The sequence below is a fragment of the Cyanistes caeruleus genome, chromosome 17 (assembly GCF_971803275.1).
Source record: "Cyanistes caeruleus chromosome 17, bCyaCae1.hap1.1, whole genome shotgun sequence".
NCBI lineage: Eukaryota > Metazoa > Chordata > Aves > Passeriformes > Paridae > Cyanistes > Cyanistes caeruleus.
This window is the reverse complement of record NC_141717.1, coordinates 8,865,414-8,882,326: the sequence shown is the minus strand read 5'-3', so window position 1 is coordinate 8,882,326 and position 16,913 is coordinate 8,865,414. Positions and strand designations below refer to the sequence as shown.

The window sequence follows — 16,913 nt, the reverse complement described above, 5'->3', positions numbered from 1 at the left end:
ATGGTCCTCACTGGTGAATTATCAAACACCGAAATGCCCGTGGTTAATGACCCATCCTTTATATTTTGGCCCTAGGTTTTCCCTTTGGCAGCTCTGAGACACCTCATTGTCCTGGAAATTCAGGAGTGGACGATAAAGCTGCAAGCTTAAGCTCTTCCTCTTGGGAGAATATGAATTTTTCTCACTTTCTGAATTCTTTTGCAGTCTCAGACCTTCCTGCAGTGAGCCCAGTTGCATTGACCTGAGTGCACATAACTGTGCACATTATTAACATAATAACTTCTTGTTATTTCATGAGGAGCACTTGCATCCTGGTCCTTGCAGAAATGGCCTGGGAATGAGGGTGGATGTTTGAGCTGCTTGTTATGGAATATTCTACACAAACCCCAAAGATAAACAGTGCACACTGTGAGACTGAATTGAAATCAGGACACGACTCCTCTTTCCAAAGGTTTGGATTAAACAGAAACAGAGCTGCTTTAACCAGAGCCAAAGTTTATTTGAGGAAAAATTATTGTGGCTCAGTAGCAATTTCCTTACTAAAGGTCATCTGTATGTTATTAACTCACTATTACGTTTACCCATTGTAGAACATCCTTAATGCCTCTCTTCCTGATTCCCTTTTCACCCTGCCTTGTTGTGTGCATTTGCTTCTCAAACACAGGCATATCCAAATGCCACCTGTGATGGTTGTGTGGACCTGCATTTAGGCATGAAAAAGCTATTTGTGTTCCAAGTACTGATTATATATCAAACTGTATGGTCTGGACTGCCTTTAATGGGCTGCAGAGCTGTGCAAATATTGTACGCCCCTTTTAGCAGAGGGTTTGGTTTCGATTATTAACAGATTTTTTTTTTTTTAGTTTGGATGAGTTGTGTGAGTCTGACTTGGTGAAATTTGCATGGATCCTGCTGTGAACTTTGTGGGCTTGGATAAGAATTTCCAATTGGTTTTGGGGGTTTGTTTGTTTTTTTAATGCTTCTTTGGCTTTTCTGCAAGTTCACTGCTTTTTGCAGAATATATCACTTGCTCTGCTCCAGTCATTGGTTACTAATGAAAATGATTCAATATCTTTCATTTATACCCAGCTGAGTTGTGCACATAGAAAGGCTGGCTTGGAAGCAGAATTCACACAGAATTCCCCTTTGCTTTGCTCATTTTGTGCTGATGCTTTCCTTGTGATCTGCTGCTATTTTCTGTCTGGTGGCCTGGCTGTTTTGCAGGATGCTCCACACGTCATGTACCCATTGTGTGATTCCATTTCCATCGGCAGCACTCCCCTCTGAGCACACAGCTGCAGGCTTTACCTCCTGCAGTTGTTACTGTCTGCTCCTGCCCTTCTTTCAGCCAGAGCTGGGAGATCCTCACTTCTTTCAGGAGCCACTGCAGTGGTCATATCTTGGGGTTTTTAACCAGAATGCTGTTTTGTATAAAAACATTTAAACAAACTGAAAGGGGAGTTACATGTGGAGTTGTCTATGATGGCCAGCCTTCTGTGGAGGCTTCTCAAAGATGCTACAAAACTTGCTTTGTCATTTAGATCCTGCCAAATTCCCTGCTCCCACCAAGATCCCTGGGCAGTAAAATTATTGTCTGCTGAGAATCACATCTGGTTTATAGAAGTGGATAAAAAGCAGCCAAATATTTAAAAAGGCATGCCAATAAATAGCAAATAATGAATTGTGTCTGTAAGATCAAGTTTTGAAGTTTTACTGGCAAACCCACAATATTTTACCAGGAGGTGTGTGGTAGGTTTGGGATATCTGAGCATGGTGATTTTCTGTTCGTTCCTAGTGAAGTTTGTGCTTCCAAACTGTAGCTATGAGTTACAGCAGGAAGCTGCTGTTTGAGGTTTGTGGTTTGTGGGGTTTTGGTTTGATTTTTTTTCCTTAGAGAGAAGTATAATATTTCTGATCAACATCTGAGTTATACGTGCCTTAGTGGCCTGTGTCATGCTCTAATACTGATAAAACTCTGTTTGAAAGACAGGCAGAAAGGTGAAGAATCTATTTTTTCTGAAGTCAGTTGCTCAGCCTTTTTCTTGCCAGATAGATCAGGAGATATCCCACAGCATGGAGGGACGAGCACCCAGGATTAGCCCCAGCATGCCAGAACACGTCCTTTTTCTGTATATACTCCTTGTACTGGGTTGAATCATCCAAAAGTCTCTCATTATAACAGGATAAGCAGCCAAAATGAGGACAAAGATGGAGACTCTGATAATACAATCAGTGAGCTGCCTCCCACTCTTCAGGATGTTTCCCCTGACAGAAGGCGGTCGTCGTCAGATACATCACGGTCCACTTACAGCCTCACGCGGCGGATTTCAAGTAAGGTCGTCCTTCCAACATTAATGCAATTCTTGTGGGGGAGAAAATCAAACTCTAGCGCTTGCTCTTTCATTTTTTAGACAGGGAACCAAGTCAAGTTGAAGTCAGATTGACTAAAATCTCATCCTACTTTGCAGAGGCACAGTGGAAGGGGCCAGCCCTGTTTTTCTTGCTGAAGCAGGAGCCCGGTGTTTGCAGGTGCAGATGGGCAGGGAGGGAGCAGTGCAGGCTGGCTCGTGCCTCAGCGTGGCACAGGGGGCTGTTCATTGCTGGCAGTGCAAGGGGGAGAGCCCCACTGTGGAGCCTGTGCTGGCATTGCACAGACACAGAAAAGCTCTACCCAGAGAAGCTGACGTGCACCTGTAATTGCTTCACTGGACTCTCTAACCAGCACATTGGTGTGTTTCTCTTGTTCAGGTCTGGAGTCGAGGAGGCCGAGTTCTCCGCTAATTGACATCAAACCCATCGAGTTTGGAATAATAGGAGCTAAGAAAGAAATAGTTCAGCCAACTATCCTGCGAAAAACCTACACCCCAGATGACTATTTTAGAAAATTTGAACCAAGGCTGTACTCTCTTGACTCAAATAGCGATGACATGGACTCCTTGACAGACGAGGAGATCTTGTCCAAGTACCAGCTGGGCATGCTGCATTTTAGCACACAGTACGATCTGTTGCATAATTATCTAATAGTGCGAGTCATTGAGGCTAAAGATCTGCCTCCTCCAATTTCTTACGATGGTGCGAGGCAAGACATGGCTCACTCCAACCCCTACGTGAAGATCTGCCTTCTTCCTGATCAGAAGAACTCCAAGCAGACCGGAGTGAAACGCAAAACGCAGAACCCAGTGTTTGAGGAGAGGTACACATTTGAAATCCCCTTTTTAGAAGCCCAGAGAAGAACTCTGCTTTTAACTGTAGTGGATTTTGACAAATTCTCACGCCATTGTGTTATTGGCAAGGTGTCAATGCCCTTGAGTGATGTAGACCTTGTGAAAGGTGGACACTGGTGGAAAGCCCTTGTGCCTAGTTCTCAGGTAACAGAATTTATCCCGTTATTGCCACAATTTTTCTTGCTGTTTTGGGGGGTTTTGTGCGTGTGTGGTTCCTTTGCCTGTTGGCAAGTAATGCTGTTTCTAATTAGTAATTGTCATTTTGTTAACACAGCATCTGCTGGGTTGGGATATTGTGGGCCTGTGACTGGTTTTATAACTAACAGTGTGAGGTAGAGGAGCTGTCTTCTGTAGTCATGAGCAAAGATCCTATGTCAGCTTAAACAAGAACAACCCAAGATTGTTCTGGAAGTCTGCACCTTAGGGAAGGTGTTTCTTGTCACTGCAGTGACCTGCATCCATTCTCAGGAATGCTGTGGCACTCTCCCAGCCAGGTCATTCCCGTGCTCTGAGGACATGAGGGGAACTGCTGGTGCCAGTTCAGTAATGATTTAGTTCAATAAAACATCTAGAAGATGGAATCTACCCAGATCTGTGACATAATGCATAAGCAACAATCTGCACAGGAGTACTAGATTTATTTTCATCAGATCACTGAAGGAACTAAATTTGCCACAAATATTTGTCTGATGCAAATGGGATGCTGCCTGCATTCGTGGCATTTCAGCCATCCAGTGGGATGGGAAGAGGAAATGCAGAGGGTCTGTGTGCTTTCACCTCTGTTCTCAGCAAAGGGCCAGCTCCTTGCCAGCCAGGTCTTTAAAGGGCTATTCAGTGGAAAGATCTGAGCTTTGCAGCCAGGAATGGTGGTTACCTACCAAATTTGTCACTGGTGGTATCACCCGTGTAGCTAGAGACACGGAACCCTGTGAAAAACCAAGGGAAGAACATAGTGTGAGCAGCATCTCAAATGTTTGTACTAAGGACAGGAATATCACACGAGGTTGTCTCTCCCAGTTCCTTTCCAGCTCACAACTGCAATTGCAATTTCCAAGGAGTCTTTGCTGAATTAAACCCTGTTGGATAGTTCATGTTTGATTTTTAGATGTTCACAAAAGGGTCCCATAGCCAAAGACACTAGATGAAATGAGCAGTAAATCATCTGTCTCAGGGCTGTTTTACATTGTGGGTTCAAGAGTCTGATCTGGAGTGGAAACTTCTGCTCAGACACTTGTGGAAGGGAAATACCCCAAGCAGTGTTTGGGGGTGAAGCTGGCTGGGGCTCTGTCTCTCCTTTGTCCCTCTGTGTGTGCAGAGGGCTGGGAGCACTTTCTTCTCTTGCTCAGACCTGCTGCACTGTGTAAAGGGGAGGGAGATCAGGGCTCCAGGTAACTGCAGGAGAGCCAGCTGGATTTCCTGTGACAGGAGTGTTGTGGGACTAGCTTGAACAATGTTCAGGCAAAAAGGGAGGTTTTGGAAGTTGTGCACAAGTCAGAATCATGGGGTCCCTGAGTGTGTGTTTATGTAGGGCATGTCTTTGCATCCCATCATCCTCCCGTGGCTCCCACCATGCAGTTTTGCTTCTCCCCCTGCTCCCTACTTTTGCATGATAAACACTTCTCTGTGTTTTGCATCTCTTTATGAGTAACATGGATTCATTCCACAGCTAATCCAGACCTTGATTAGAAAAGATCATCTCTGCCTTCATGTGCCAAACTTGGAGCCAGCTCTTCCTTTCCCCCTCTCCAAAGTTTCATTGAAAGCTGCTGCTGTTTTCAGCAGTGCTGTCTGCTTCACCAGCATTCAAGATAAATTATTTATGCAGAAGTTGGCATTTCTGATATTTATAAAAGGAAGGAGAAAGACAAAACTCCATTTGAATGCACAGGCTTAAAAGCCTTTTGCATTTGTCCCCCTGCTATCATATGGAAAAAACTCAGGCAAAAATTCCTCCACACTTTGCTCACTAAAGTGGTCCTTTCGTACCTTTTTGGTGTTTTTACCTCAGCTGGCAGACTACAACTGTAAAGGGATCAGCAGTGCTTGGACAGAACATCCAGGGGTGATGTTTGGCATCATCTTCCCATATTTTCTAAATGATAAAATTTTTAAAGTTCATTGAGTAAGGCATGTTTCATCCTAGTGGTGATTAAATTCACTGATCAAAGGGTTAAGCGAAATCCTGGGAGAAGTAAAACAATAAAGCTCGTTGCTTTGAAAAAATACATTTTAATGTCTTTCAATAACAGTGATGTTTGTGCTAGAAATTTCTGAGGGTTTTTTTAATACTAGTTGGAACCTTCTGCCTGTGGAATGATAGATTTGACATGTTGACAAGTTTTTTATACTTCTCACTTTTTTGCTTGATTAGCTGAGGGACAGACAGCCTTTATCAGTTTCTTGTTGGATTGAACCTGAGCTTGCTGGAGTGTGCTTTGTGCTGAGAGATGGTGATAGACAGGGACAAAAAAAAAATATCTACGTGCAGTTGCATTTTATTTTGCAGAAGGTGTCCTTGGATCCTGGAGAGTGCCACAAAGCGCTGGGGTGCAGTTCTGATTGTCAGTCCAGGAAAATTTGCCAGTGTGGGTTGGCTGCCCTGGGCTGGGACACGGAGCAGCAGCTGGCAGCACCCCCACAGCCACAGGAGAAAAGGCTGAGGCAGGTGCTTGGAAAAGCAGTAACAGGAGGGAGAGAAACACAGACAGTCATAGACATGATATGTGAAGATGAAAGACACAAAATACGTGAACTTTTTTTTTTAGCTGGAATTTATAGACAGAAACATCGTGAGCTGGAGAGAGATGGAGGAAAGTGAATCCAGATGGCAGGAGCTGTGGAGAAGTTTTCTCTCCATACTGGTGGGAGTGGGAGGGCAGCAGGCATTGTGAAAGAGCAGAGAAAGTGGCCAAATAACATGAGCTAAGATGAGCATCTGTTTTGCACTTGCTGTCTCCACCTGGAAGCCACTGACACAGTGTGCTGATAAAGTCAGGTGCCGAGTCCTTGTCCCACCATCACGTTGAGTTCCCTCATCCCAGAGCTGGAACACTGCCTTAGTGCAGGCTGTGCCAGCACCTGGGAGCTGCAAAAGGTGGGGAAGGCCAGGAATCCTCTGGTGTGTGCAGAGTCAGCAGGGACAGCAAGCCTGTCCCAGGTGAGGCACGGTCCAGCTTCTACAGCCAGCAGCTCTGTTGGCTCCACGGGGAGCTGGAGCAAGATCAGCCCCTTAGGCCTGTGGGTGGGATGTGCAGCTCCTCATTGCTGGGGGATGTGTTCAGCAGCAGCTCGTGGGGCTGCTGTGAGCCAACGAGCAGAGCACTGTGTGAGGAGGTGGCTGTGCAGCGCTGTCCTGCCCGCTGGCAGCACTGCCTGGCCAGAGAGCCCCAGCCCAGCTGGGCAGTGGGCTGTGCTCTCAGCCTCAGGACACAGAGCCACCAACAACTCGGTGCCAAGCCTCAGGCAGAAGGCTCTACCTGCACACAAGCACTTTCTGAGCTTGGATCACACGTTTGGCATTCAGGGGGATGGAGCCCAAGGCAGAGGCACGGGGGAGCTGCTCCCCAATGCATCATCTGAGGCAGCAGCTGAGCAGAAGGACTTACTCCTCGTGGAAAATGACAGTGCAGGTATTGCCAAATTCTTTATCCTTGGTGGTTCTGAGAGGCTTTCTCTTGCAGGGTAATTAATGCCTTTCTAACACGCAGTAGCTGCTCATGGAAAGGCTCTTGAGTCCAGTCCCCATAGGAACACTCTGCACTCCTTAAATATCCCCTGAAATGTGTGTGGCTTTGCTTAATTACCATGAATGAAGTTGGCAGGCCTCGCTGTAGCTGGGCTCAGATTCGCATATTTCGCCACTAAAACTAATTCTGAAGCACATGTTCAGGACCCCAAGTTTTATTGACATATGATTCATTTCTCTTTTGGCAGATTTGAGTGGGCAGGAATAAATGTTTTAGACCAGCAGTAATGAGAGCTTGAAGATCATTCTGCAAAAGAAAAAAAAAAAATTCCTAGTTGTGGTGGGAAAATAGCATGAAATTCCATCTTCCCTCAAATTAAGCCGTTTTTATAGTAGAGGGAGTGTGTATTGGACTTGCTTTTTTATCTTCATACTATGAGTGCACTAGAATGACCTGTCAGTTCTGATGTTCAAGATGGTATGAGGTGGTTGTGTGGGGCCACGTGTGCTCATCAGGTGGATGTTAAAATCACCCTGGAAGTTGACCTGTGGCCAGTGGAGGAGATGCCCTGGGCAAAGCCTGGCAGAGGGCAGGATACCCCCACCCTGCAGGTCACTGGAGTTAGAACTGTGATGGGATGCTGTGATGGATGTTTGTCCATCATGATAACAACATTTTTAGCTCTTAATCTTTGGTTTGTTTTCATATTTTGGCTTGTGCTGTTCTATCTTCTTCAGTTTCACTCTGTATGTTTGTTTTTCCTCAGCTCCATTTCAGAGGTTTCTTCCCCCCTTTCCTTTTTGAGTCTTTAAAGCTGCTGCACTGAAAAGCTTTTCTTCTTGGCTGTTCTCTCTTTATCCTTATCTGTCTCCTTGGTCACCTCATCCTTTGCCCTCAGCACTGTTCACTTCTTGCCCTTCCTGCAGAGGACTGGGATGCTGGGGGTGTATTTTGTGGAGGAGGATCCCAGAGGAGAGGTTGTTTGGCTCCAGGAGCAGGACCTCTCCGTAGGATATCTTCTTCCCAAAGCTTTTTGCAAAACAGAGGCTTTGTCATGGCCTTTCAAACTAATGCAAAGACAATTTGACTTGAGAAGGGATTCTGTGATTCTCTTCATCACACATCCAGTTGGTGTCAGTTATGTAGGAAATTCTGCTCCTATTCAGTGGTAAGTATATTTTTTTCTCAGGTTCTGGTCCTTAATAGCTCAACCTTCCCAAAACAATGACTGTGTCACAGGGTGCTGTAGAAAACCTGTTAGAGCAAACTGTTCTAAACTATCAGTTTTCTGTTGTGCCTGGAGGTACCAACACAGATAACCTTGAGGAGGAAAATCAATCTGAAACTTCATTAGGAGCAATGCATAGATGTCAGTGCTGATGTAATGTGCTGTGGTTCCTGTTGGGAAGGGTTTCAGCTGCAGAATTTTGCTGGTGTTGTAGCAATGCACAAGGAACAGTCTGGGGGGCTGTGAGGAAGGAATTACCTGGTCCAAACAAGATGTGCGAATGGCGTTAATTAAAACTCATCTTCCTTCGGAGGAACCTCTTTGTGTTTCAGAGATGACAGAAAACAACAGAAAAAAATAATGTTTCAAAATGTCTGGGTTCAGCCCAGGCAGTAACTGGAGAAGGTTCTGGATCACAGGCGAGCCCAAGGCAAATCCAGCCTGGCAGTGTGATATAGCCAGGAGTGAAATGTTAATCAGAGCTTCAGGAGTCTCAGACATCCCAGACTCGGTGTCACTCCGGCATCTCATCAAACAGGAAATTGCTTTTCCAGGGTCATCTGGGATCTCGGCAGAATCAGCTCGTCATCAGCATAATAATGGCAGCTGAAATGATGCCTTAGCACGGGCGCACCTCTGCACGCTGCTGCTGCGAGCAGAACACTGAAGGCAAAGCCAACAGCACTGTCGTTTCCTGATGGAAAGAGCTAGGAAACGTGAAATTCGGGCACTTCCCTGCCCTGCGGTGAGCGGTGTGCCGGTGGCACCTCTTGTGCAGGAGCTGGCATCCCCTGTTCTCAGCTCCTGACCTGCCCGAGCTCTGGGGATGCCCCAGGGTGAGACAGAAGAAAGGCTCTGAGCCTCCACAGGATGCTCTGGGCACGGGCTGGGCTCGGGCCCGCTGCCTCTGGCAGCACAGAGCTGTTTCCGAGCCGTGCCTGAGCAAAGGGAGCCATGGCATGGGGGACCTGGGACCTCCTGCCTTGTACCTGCTGCTGCCCGGGACAGCCCGGGGACCCTGGGCTCCTGTGTGGGCTGCGGCAGGTGAGCGGCACAGCACAAGGCTGCTGGGCTTGGGCCACTGGTCCATTGTCCTGTGTGCCCCACATCCCCGGAGGCACTGGGACACCGTGTCAATGTTTCCCAGATCCTCGTGGCTGAGCTAGAAGTAATGCATTTACAACATCAGTCGGCTGCTGGCACTCAGTGCCTTGGAAAGGCTGAGTCACGGTCCGGGGAGGTGAGCTGGCCGGGAATGTGGATTTTCCTTCTGAAAACACTTCCTCCTCCTCCTCCTCCTCCTCCTCCTCCTCCTCCTCCTCCTCCTCTGAGCTCAGCCCTCCTGCCCTGGCTCTGGGGCAGGGGCCCTGTCTCCCCTCCCTCAAAATGATTAACACAAATCTGGGCACTCTTGAAAAGCATGAACTGGCAGAAGGTGTTAGTGAGATTTGGGAGATTTGGCTTGATCTGGGCCTGATTAAAGCTACTTGTAGTCTGCATGTCATCGATGGATCTCTCTTCTAGAACATAGCATTTTATATCTCTCCTTACTCAAATTTAAGCCTGGATAGCCAAAAAGGTTTTTCTAGAGGCTCCAAAATCCACGTTAGGCTAGGTCCTACAGTAAATCAGGTCCTGCCTTTACCTGTGGAAGGCTGGGTGGGTTGGGCAGCAGTGTGATGGCTACACTGGAGTGGCTCCTTCCATAATCCCTGCAGGGACAATGGGACGTGGTTCTCCTGCCAGTGCCTCAGTGGGTGTTACAGATCCAGCCTGACAGTCAGGGTACAGCACTGGGCGCTTTTTTCTCCCTTTTTTTGGATTTGCCTTCCCTTGCTGAGCTCCATGGCTCCTCTCTGGCCCAGGGAAACGTCTTATTTCCTGCAGCTCTTGGATAAGGTCAACAGGTTCCATCAATGGACAACTCCACAAGTAATTATCCCAAATCTTAATGCAGATTTCCAGCACTCTAATCCAGATGTGACTGGAAAGGTCCTACATCACTGCCCCATGCCAGCCACCTGGCTGTGCCAGAGGTTTGGTATTTGCAGCTGGAGATGTTTGTCTCTCCCCAGCAGGTAATAAAATCACTGACCAGTTTCCTAATTTGCACTGTCCAAATGCACCTGAATTTCTAGGAGTTTAAACCTGAATGGAACCAGCAGTGAATGCAAGTGGAAGTAGAACTGTGTCTGTTAAAAATGTTGTTTATATGTTATAAAAAACAGCTGGGGTGGAGGCCTGCCTTGTGTGGCTCCTGTTGAGGGTGGTGGTGGTGCTGTGGGCACTTTGATGCTTCCATCCTGTCCTGATAATAGGATTAAAAATCACTGGCTGTTCTTGATGATAAACGTGTCTGCAGGCTGTTCCAGCCACAGACCTGAGAGGAGCATTTTTGGGCAAAATTGAATGAAAGATGGTAGTTTAAATCAATTAGATGGTGTTTAGACCACGTTGGATGTGAGACTCTGAGATCCTTACCTTGTGCAACCACAGGGCACCACGGTGTGTGGTGTATGGCTTGGCTTTGCCAGAATTGTGAGTATTGTGTGCATATTGGGTCAGGCTTGTATTGGGGAGTGGCTTTCTGATGGAAAGAACTCAAAACATCAAATATTGAAGAGCCCTGTGATGTGGGAGCTGGCACAGGTTGATGGAAGAGAGGTGCCTTCTGGGTGAAATACTGTAGCAACAAAAGAAAATGCATGTGGTAAATGTGAGCGTGGGTGCTGTGGAGTCACTGTACTGCCCCACAGGATGCTGTGACAAAAGGATTTTGAGTTAAGAAATCAGATGCTTTTCCTGGTTGGGTTTCCCAGTAGCCCCAGCCTCAGTTTCCCCGAGCCACTGATGTCTTTGGCAGGGACTGTGCCTCGTGTGCTGGCCCATCTGCTGGTGAACCTGGTTCTTTGGGTCAGTTCAGGCTGTGACTATTCTGAGAGCCTTTTACTTTACTGCCTACCCACAGTCTCTGGTTTCTGTAATCTAATATTTCGGGCAGCAGTAAAGATATTTAAGCCTTTTGTTATGATATATGCAATACCACTGCAGCTCCTTTTCCTCTTGGGGAGGGCTCTGACCCCTGATCTAGGTTGGTTTTGGACTGTTTGACTATTTGGGATGAAGCCCTAGCTCTGCACTCCGTGGACCTGACATTAGGCAGATGGATCAATTCCCTGCCTGGGCTGGCTGGGGTGTCTCCAGTCTCCAGAGTTGTTTCAGTGTATGTGTTTTGCATCTAACAGTAAGAGCCTCTCAGAGCCAGGCCAGGGCAAGGGGGGAGAGGTTATTTTAAACCCTCACATCTGAGGAGCAGCGATGTGAGCTCTCCAGCTCTTTAATTACTAGTTTTTAGCATCATTAAGTGAAAGGAGAAGATATGATGGCTGAACAGCTGTCCTGATGTGGAGCTGTGGCCATGGTGCAGGCTGGTGAGCAGCAAGGGCACACTCAGGCTGTGCCATGGTCTCTGGGAGATGCCAAGGGAAGGTCTCCTCTGAGCTGTGTGACCCAGGGATGCATTAACCATGGCTGAGCTTCCCAAATGGCTGGTGTGGTCCATGGGGGCTGGGGAGGAAAGAGGATGTCTTCTCCAGTGGGCCTGTGTTGTGCACATTGGTAAGATCAGAGCTACCTGGAACCATTAAAAATGGAGCAGGTAGAAGCTACTGACCTTGTACCCCTGCCTCCTAGGCCCTCTTTGCATGGCTGCTGGGAAGCTGGTGAAGGATTGGTGATTAGAGAAGGATCTTCACTTGGGGATAGTTTCTTTCTTGTTTCCGCTTAGCACGAGCTACCACCAGATGGTTCTTGGTTGCAGTTCAGAGCGTGACTAAAATTCATTTTTCAGGCACTTAGACAAATGGGATTTATTTAATTTCTCTCCCTTCCCTTCCCCTCTGAGCTCTGTTCTAAATCTCCACATTCTCTTTTCCCTGCAGAATGAAGTGGAGCTGGGAGAGCTGCTGTTGTCACTAAACTACCTACCAAGTGCAGGGAGACTGAACGTGGACATCATTAGAGCAAAACAGCTTCTTCAGACAGACATGAGCCAAGGTTCAGGTAAAGGGCAGTGCATTTCTCACATTACTCATGCACAGATTATGTGTGCCTTTAAAGCAGATCAGTGAGGCTGCAATTTGTGGGGGACCCAGGGGGATTTGATGCTCAGCTCCTGTTAATACAAAGCCCTGGATGTCCTCTTGTCTGTGTAGACAACAATACTGGGAGTGTTTGGAGTGCTTACCCTGAGATACAATGGAGGGTTTGCCAAATTTAAGGTAGAGATCTCTGAGCCAGGCTGAGGTGAGGAAGCAGGAGCTGTGACCCCCCTGTGCTGTGCTGTGTGAGGCAGCCTGTGGACATTGCTCCCTGCTGGCTCTGGCCACTCTGGCTGGGAACTGCTTCATGCCTCTGTCCTCAGGTGGTTCTCCCATGTTCCTGCCCCAGCCTCTGCTGCTGCCAGAATAGTGGCATTTTCCAAAAAGAACAGTATGCTGGGTCTCTGTCAAGGCTGACATTAACTGTGGTTTTGGCAGGGACTGTTTTTAATCCAGCTGCCTGACTTTTGTCCACGCTGGAAATCTGGCAGCAGTGTGAGGGTACAGGTCCCAGCCATTCCAAAGGCCATTTCCAGCACAGTCCATCCCTGTGGTGCCCAGCCCTCATGAACAGGGGTGCTGGCTCATGATCCCCATAACACAGGGCCTGTGCTTTGTGCTTTTTGCCAGATCCCTTTGTGAAAATTCAGCTTGTTCACGGATTAAAATTAACAAAAACCAAGAAGACCTCCTGCATGCGGGGCACGATAGATCCCTTCTACAACGAGTCCTTCAGCTTCAAGGTTCCACAGGAGGAGCTGGAGAATGCCAGCCTGGTGTTCACAGGTAATTGTGGTGGTGGTACCGGCTTGGCACGGTCGTGGTTGGCTCTGGGGTGAGCACAGCAGCAGCTGTGGGGTGCAGGACACTGCTTGTCCCACCCTACAAGGGGTGTCCATCACTGGGGTCTCCTGGTGAGTTTAATTAGCATGGGCTGTCCCCAGCAGGGGCTGTCCCCAGCACTGCCACCCGAGCATTGGACCTGGCTGGGAGTCAGTCCTGTGCTTAACTGGTCCCATTTGAAATGCTTCTGTGCAGAGGAAGAGGAGGAGCATTGATTTCCCTTCTCAGTGGCACCCAAGCTGGGCATAAAGTCAAACCTGAGAAGAATGGGAGAACAGGAGTGAAGAATCACAGAGCCTAAGCACTGGCAAAATAACCCCTGGTACTGAGGTGGTTTGCTGGTGAGAGGATGCACATAAAGGCATCCACATTGACCTCAGCTGCTCTGTAAGCAGAGCTTGCTTGTGTCTTGGTTTCTGAAGGGCTGGGACCCAGTGGCAAACCCTGCATGGCACAGCTGAGATGGACCCAGGTACAGAGCACAGAGCCTGGGGGCCATGAGCAGGCTCAGAGCTGAGCTCACCTGAGAGCTTTGTCAGCACTGGAGATGCTTGGCTGGGATGGGAATTTTTATTTTTAAGCAGTTTCTGAATCTCCTATATTTGCCCTCAAGGCATGAAGACAGGCAGTAGAGCCTTGTGCTGTGAGCAGGAGTGGCAGAGCACAGGGATGGTCCTGGCTGGGCTGCAGTCCTAGGCCAGGGACCTGCTGGGGCATTCTCTGCCTTTTCCCACTGTAAAAGTCCTGAGCAGGGCTGCAGGGACCCCGTGAAGGAAGAGAGGGGGTCCCTCCCTTGCCAGGACCTCACCCACCCTATGGAGCTGTGGAGCTCAGGCACCACCAGGAGCAGGATCAGAGGGGCTGGGTGGTGGGGCCCACACTCTCTTAACACATCAGGCTCTCATGCTTCACCAACACTTTTTTGGACAACTTTCCACCCGTTACCCATCATTTCATTTGATGAAAAGAATCTGTTTCTGAAAGGATGTATTTTGAAGTATTTTTAAATTTTACTTTTTACATGGAAGATACAGGTGTCAAAGCTGGTTCAAGGAGGCTTATTCCATCCCATTAGTTTGTTTTCAAACATGTTATAACAAAAAGTGATGCTGATTAGCAATTTAAATTTTGCCCTTCATGCTCAGAAATTTCCTCAGCAAAACACCTATAATTAATCACTGCTTTGCATGCATGTCACCCTGACTGTACCTTGCATGTGCAGTGATGAATTTGTTCTTGGAAGCTTCCATCAGCTGGTCTTGTGACAGGTGTGAATCACTTGATTCTGATTTCCCATTTTCCTGCTGGAAGCAGAAAAGGCAAACAGAGTAGCAGCTCTCTGCAGTTGGGAGGGTGAGGGGAACACTCTGCTCCTCACCACAGTGAATGAAGTTAGGATTAATGAGTGGATCTCTGAGTATTTTTTTTTGCTGTGCAAAGGGGTGTATTCCCAAATGAGCCAGTGGGGAGCTGGCTGATTCATCACCCTATGTCACGCAGTCGGATTTCAGCGCCGAGCCTCGTAAGTGAGGCTCATTCTCTAAGTGACATATTGCTTGCTTTGGATGTTACAATAAATAATCCCTGGGCAGAAATGTCCCCAGCAGCTCTGGAGCTGGGAAGGAATGTGCAGAGCCTTGGGAGGAGCGGTGGGGCCGGGTTCCCCTGGCTGCTCTTGGGCTGGAGGGTGAGGGGCAGGGTGGGCACTGCCTGGGCTCCCTGCTGGTGCCTCTGCTGTGCTGGGACCCTCTGCTGTGAGAGGTGGGCTTGGTGGAGCCAGCAGAGAGCTGGAGCCAGGGGTGCTGGTGATGTTATTGTGTGTACAGCCTTCTGCTGGGTCAGTGCCCGCACTGTCTGCCACAAGGACCTCTGGAGCAGGGAATGTGACGGTGGTGAAGATGCTGAGGCACCTTCAGTGTTCATCCAAGTGACAGATTGACTCCTGCTGTTGGTGGAGGTGTGTCCCCAACAGGGAGTGCAGCACCAGTTTATTCCTGTGGGGATCTGCAGAAATGACTTTCTGAAGTTCTGGGAAGGGGGTTGTGCTGTTCTCCACAAAGCTCCCTCTTGGCACCTTACAGTGTTATGCAGCTTAAGGACTCGTGAAGGGCTTTGGGATCTTCTGTTAAAAGATAACCAAGAACAAATGTTTGGCAGTTTGGGTATCTTGCTGTGAGGAGCTCTGTTTTGCATCTCTGCATAGCAGGGGTGTAGTTTTGTTTTGTTGGTTTTTTAACTTAGGTTCTTTGGGGTTCTTTTTTGCTGCAGTGGTGGTTCTTTCTGTTGTGTGGGGTTTTTTTGGAATTTTTTTGTTTCTTTTCTCTTCTAATCCACATCTCTAGTCCATTAGGTCAGTTAATTAAATTTGCTGTTGAGTCAAAGTCCAATTGAGAAGCAGAATAATCCTGCTTGAAGGGTGGGTGATGATGCTTTGAATGGAGAGAGAGAGAGCTGTAAAAGCAGTCATGGGAGCCAGAATTGAGTGTGTCTTCAATAATTTAAAGGAACCTTTATTGTGGCTTCGTATTTTGGACCCAGTCTGCAGCTGTCTTTACATTGGCTTGGCTTCACTGGAAAGCCCTGGAACTCTGCCAGTTCCCATCAGCTGGGGCTCCTGGCTCCTGGTGGGGCTGGTACCACACTGCAGAGTAAGGCACTACCCAGACAAAGTAAGATTAATTTTGTTTTCCCCCCTGTGTGTTTTATTCCTGTGCATCTTGACTCAAGCTGCCTGTGTTCAGTGCGCTCTGGTATGGATTTCTCACTGTTCTGCTGTGATTTAGCAAGGCTTGTGTGTGCAAACAGTGAAGACATACGGTAAAGCACCATCCCTGCTTTCCTGGTGGTGCTCTGGAGAGCTGAACTCCAGACCAAACTCAGGGCTGAAGCACAGCTGGATTTGGAGAGGGGCCCTGGGTGCCTCCAAGATGATGTGCACAGGAAGAGCTCTGCGTTAGCCAGGGTTGGAGGAGGGGGTGATCGGGCTGCTTCTTTGATCTTTCTTCCTCCTGAGGCATATAAAGATTCAGTACTGCAAATTATTGGCATTTACAGACCAAAATGCTTCTCCTTCCACACTGGTGCAGGACACCTTGTACCAGCTGTCTTCCTGCCTTCCCCTCTGTTCCTTCCTCAGGTGCTTACTGGAGCTGTCACTGACCCACATGTCCCAGTTCAGTGCCCAAAATGAGGTGGGGTGAGCTCTGGTGGAAATGTCCTCTCCAAGAAAAAGCATCCAGGGTCAGGATTGCTGCTGCAAGTATTCTGTTAACAGCTTCTCCCCAGAAGAGGCTGAAGCCAGGAAAGGCACTGATACTCATAACAAGTTTATTGTCCTGACAAAAAAAAAAAAAAAATGAGTGAGGCAACAGCTGGTGGAGAGAATGTTTGATTTTCATTTACTTCATCAAACATGTTGTCTAGGTAATGAGCAGCCATATACATATTGTAACAGAAATGCACTCTTTTGGGTGGTTCTTTTTTCCATTTTCTGGGGGTTTTTTTTGGCAACCTGACACATGTCCCCAATGTGCCATCTTCTGCTTGAGTGCAGGCAAATCATGGACTCTCCTCCTACAGAGAAATGGGGCAGGCTCTGAAAGGCTGGGTGTTCTAATACATACACCTATGAACAAAGGTGTTAGTTACTCTGTCTGATGGCAAGGGGAAGGTGGAGTTTGGCCCCAACATCAGCGCTGGCAGCTGCTGCCCAAGGTCATTTCCATGAAGAAAAAAGAGTATTTGAGATGGAACTGCAGCCCTTGTGCCAGGGTGGGCTGGATGATGGGCACCCAGAGACCCTGTGCTCTACCCAGTGAGGGATTTTGGGCTG

At 47.9% G+C, this 16,913-nt stretch overlaps 1 protein-coding gene across 1 annotated transcript in view; it reads left to right on the top strand.

Annotated features, from left to right (window-relative positions):
- SYT17 (synaptotagmin 17) overlaps positions 1–16,913 on the top strand; it is a 32,666-nt gene that overhangs the window by 7,497 nt on the left and 8,256 nt on the right. The window contains exons 4-7 of the mRNA XM_086854652.1: positions 2,183–2,331; positions 2,749–3,368; positions 12,080–12,200; positions 12,869–13,024. Coding sequence (XP_086710778.1) covers positions 2,183–2,331; positions 2,749–3,368; positions 12,080–12,200; positions 12,869–13,024 — 1,046 coding nt within the window. The remainder of the gene's footprint in view (positions 1–2,182; positions 2,332–2,748; positions 3,369–12,079; positions 12,201–12,868; positions 13,025–16,913) is intronic.